The following is a 3,023-nucleotide window of genomic DNA, read 5'->3' as shown; positions in this document are numbered from 1 at the left end:
GTATGAACAGGATTATTGGTCCACACTATTGATCCAATTTACCCAACTCATTTTCAATTCATCTTCTACACCCCTGCATTATATATGCAAAAGAGAAACATTTAAAGTAGAAAACTTTTACAACTGTAAATAAATGTACACCAAAATGTGTTTGTTAGCTATAATTTCCTTCTTGTTGAACTGATACAATTTCAAGCAATTTCTGCCACCTACTGGTGTAAATATACTTCTGCAAAGCCCTGTCCAGCATCAACATCCCCAAGTCTCTGTCTTAACATCAGTCACTTCATTGGCTACTGGTACAATGCAGAAAAAAAACTTTTTGTTGAACTGATAATCTTTAAGCCACTTTTTTTAACATATTAATTAAATGCAATAGTGTAACACAAGAAATGGGCAGATATCAAAACAATATTGTAACAAAAAAATGTGTAGAAAGCTCCTTATGCTTGGGGTTAATGTCTTTGTCATTGTGTGCATCTATGACTTTCTCCATCTGACCAGTTTAGAGAGTCAAGAGACAAGCTTCTTCTTCTTCTTCTTCTTCTTCTTCTTCTTCTTCTTCTTCTTCTTGGTTTTCTCAGGCTGTGCTGCTGTAGTCTCAGGTCAGCATGGCATCTTTTTGGCTCCGTTTCCACTCTTTTGATTGGGATGTTGATGTTATATGGAGTCCAGTCTGCAGGCTTGGTGTCTGATGCAAAGCTCACAGTAGGCTTGAGGTGGTTGATGATCTCTGCGGCTATGAGGCTGCAGGCCACCAAGGCCATCCTAACATCCTGCATCAGGCCCTCTCTACTCACCCAGGTGTTGGGCAGGTCCGCAAAGTGTGATTTATGAGTGGCTGGCTCAGTTCCCGGCTCAGTTTCATTTCGTTCTTTGAGTCCTCGAGGCGTTTAAGGTTCTGGAGGATTTTTCCTGTATTTCTTTGCCTCCTTTTGCAGCAACAAGTGGATGTGCTCCACCATCTCCTTCTCAAAGGCCTGGAACAAACTGCCTCATGACCTGAGGCCTGTCCACATTCAGAGGCAAACTTTTCTACCAGGTTATGGTTAGTTACTGTGTGGTGTGTGGTGTGTGTGGGGGGGGGGGGGGGGGGGGGGGGGGGTGGGGGGGGGATTTGTGGTAGTTCTGGCCCTTACGGGAGACAGACCCAGGCGCCTTTTTTTTAGAATTGAGTTTTAAGATAAGTAATATTTATTGTCATTGCACATCAGGTATTCAATGAAATTGCAGTGCTTCTTTGGCCACTGCATAATAAATAAAATGAATTTATGAAATTATAGGAATAGGTTGACAGTCAGAGAGAGAGGATTGAGCTAGAGCGAACAGGTATTTAGCTTAGCATAAACAATGAAAGCAGTGGGGAAACCCTTTAGAATAGAATAGAAGCCTTTATTGTCAAAATACACAAGTGCAGTACCTGTGCAACGAGATGGAAGCAACACCTTTACAGTGTTGACATGAAATATAAAAAAATAAAAATATCAAGTACAGGTAGTGCAGAAAAAAAGAGGGGGGGGACCTGATTCACAGTCCTGAGAGCAACAATATACATATATAAAATAGCTTAGGATATACATTATGCTAAAAGTAGTTAAGTATAAATTATAAATAAATATTGCACTGTAATGAAGTGAAATGGTTTAATATTAAATATTGCACTGTATGAAATTGTACAGAATTCCAGTGTCCTTTTAAGTATTTATTAAGTAATTATGATTACATTTGTATTCTTCATTTTATTGTTTATTGATAAATAAACCTTAATAGAAATCTACTAACCAGGAGAGAGGGGGTGTGGGTATATATTTTTTTCCGGATCCCAGTCCTAATATTAAGATCCAGAGTTGGATTTGATACGTATATTTACCTGAATGTTAAATGATGAAAAATACGTAGAAAGCACCTCCAATATAATTTGATATTGGTACTGATGCATTATGCAGAAACCTAATGGGTTAATCTAATGAAGCTGAATTTTCACCACTTAATAGATGTTTCATAAGATCTTTAACAGTTATTTATATTTTAGAAACTTAACATTTGTTTATTTAAATTCTGAAAAGCATAGAATCAAAAGGCAGCTGCTGCAGATAGACAGGATGATCCAGGAGCTAAATAGAGACCAGGACAAGCTCCTGGCCAGATACCGTGTGGCCATCAGAAACCGGTACAAGGAGTGCCCAACAATCCAGACTCCGGGACACCAAGAGATGACAGATGTCTACGAAGAGCTTCCCACCCAGCCAGAGGTGGAGACTCCGGGACACCAAGAGATGACAGATGTCTACAAAGAGTTCCCCACCCAGCCAGAGGTGGAGACTCCGGTACACCTAGAGGTGGAAGATGTCCACAAAGAGATCCCCACCCAGCCAGAGGTGGAGACTCTGAGACAACCACAGGTGGAAGATGTCCACGACGAGATCCCCACCCAGCCAGAGGTGGAGACTCTGGGACAACCACAGGTGGAAGATGTCCACGAAGAGACCCCCGCCCAGCCAGAGGTGGAGTCTCTGAGACAACCACAGGTGGAAAATGTCCACCAGGAGCAGTCTGCCACCAGGAGAAGTCTGCAGGAAGACACTGCAGCCCTTAAGTAGATGGAGGAGATGAAGGATCTGCAGAGTAAAACCTGCAACAAAGTGGAGACTGCCCGTCAGCTCAGTGAGGAGAAGCTCAAATCCAACCTCGAGCTGGCTGGAGGAGGCCTGTCTGGAGGAGGCCAATCAGGCGCCAGAGTTCCAACAGGCAGATTCTTCTGGAAAACAGAAGAAGCCTTCACGATGGGAGAGATTCAAGAATTCTCACTTTGTGACTTTTACACTGCAGGTATTTTGCTGCTTGGCCTTTTTCCTGATTCCATTCTGCTGTGCCTAAAGGAGAATTCCAGTCTGACACACACACACACAAACAGACACACACAGACACATACACACACGCGCTGTAACAGGCTGAACTGCAGTGGGAAGGTGCACTTTATAGTCATCAGACAGCTGGTTTCTGTCTTTCAGGACTTTGCACAT

At 42.5% G+C, this 3,023-nt stretch overlaps 1 protein-coding gene across 1 annotated transcript in view; it reads right to left on the bottom strand.

Moving 5' to 3' along the window:
• LOC116702000 (sodium-dependent neutral amino acid transporter B(0)AT3-like) overlaps nt 1-767 on the bottom strand; it is a gene marked incomplete at its 3' end in the record, with an annotated part of 6,700 nt that extends 5,933 nt beyond the window's left edge. The window contains 1 exon segment of the mRNA XM_032536064.1: nt 708-767. Coding sequence (XP_032391955.1) covers nt 708-767 — 60 coding nt within the window.
• Nucleotides 768-3,023: the final 2,256 nt, after the last annotated feature.

Source organism: Etheostoma spectabile, chromosome 14 (assembly GCF_008692095.1).
Source record: "Etheostoma spectabile isolate EspeVRDwgs_2016 chromosome 14, UIUC_Espe_1.0, whole genome shotgun sequence".
Lineage (NCBI taxonomy): Eukaryota > Metazoa > Chordata > Actinopteri > Perciformes > Percidae > Etheostoma > Etheostoma spectabile.
Note: the sequence above shows the minus strand (reverse complement) of the source record. Positions and strands in the feature narration are given on the sequence as shown.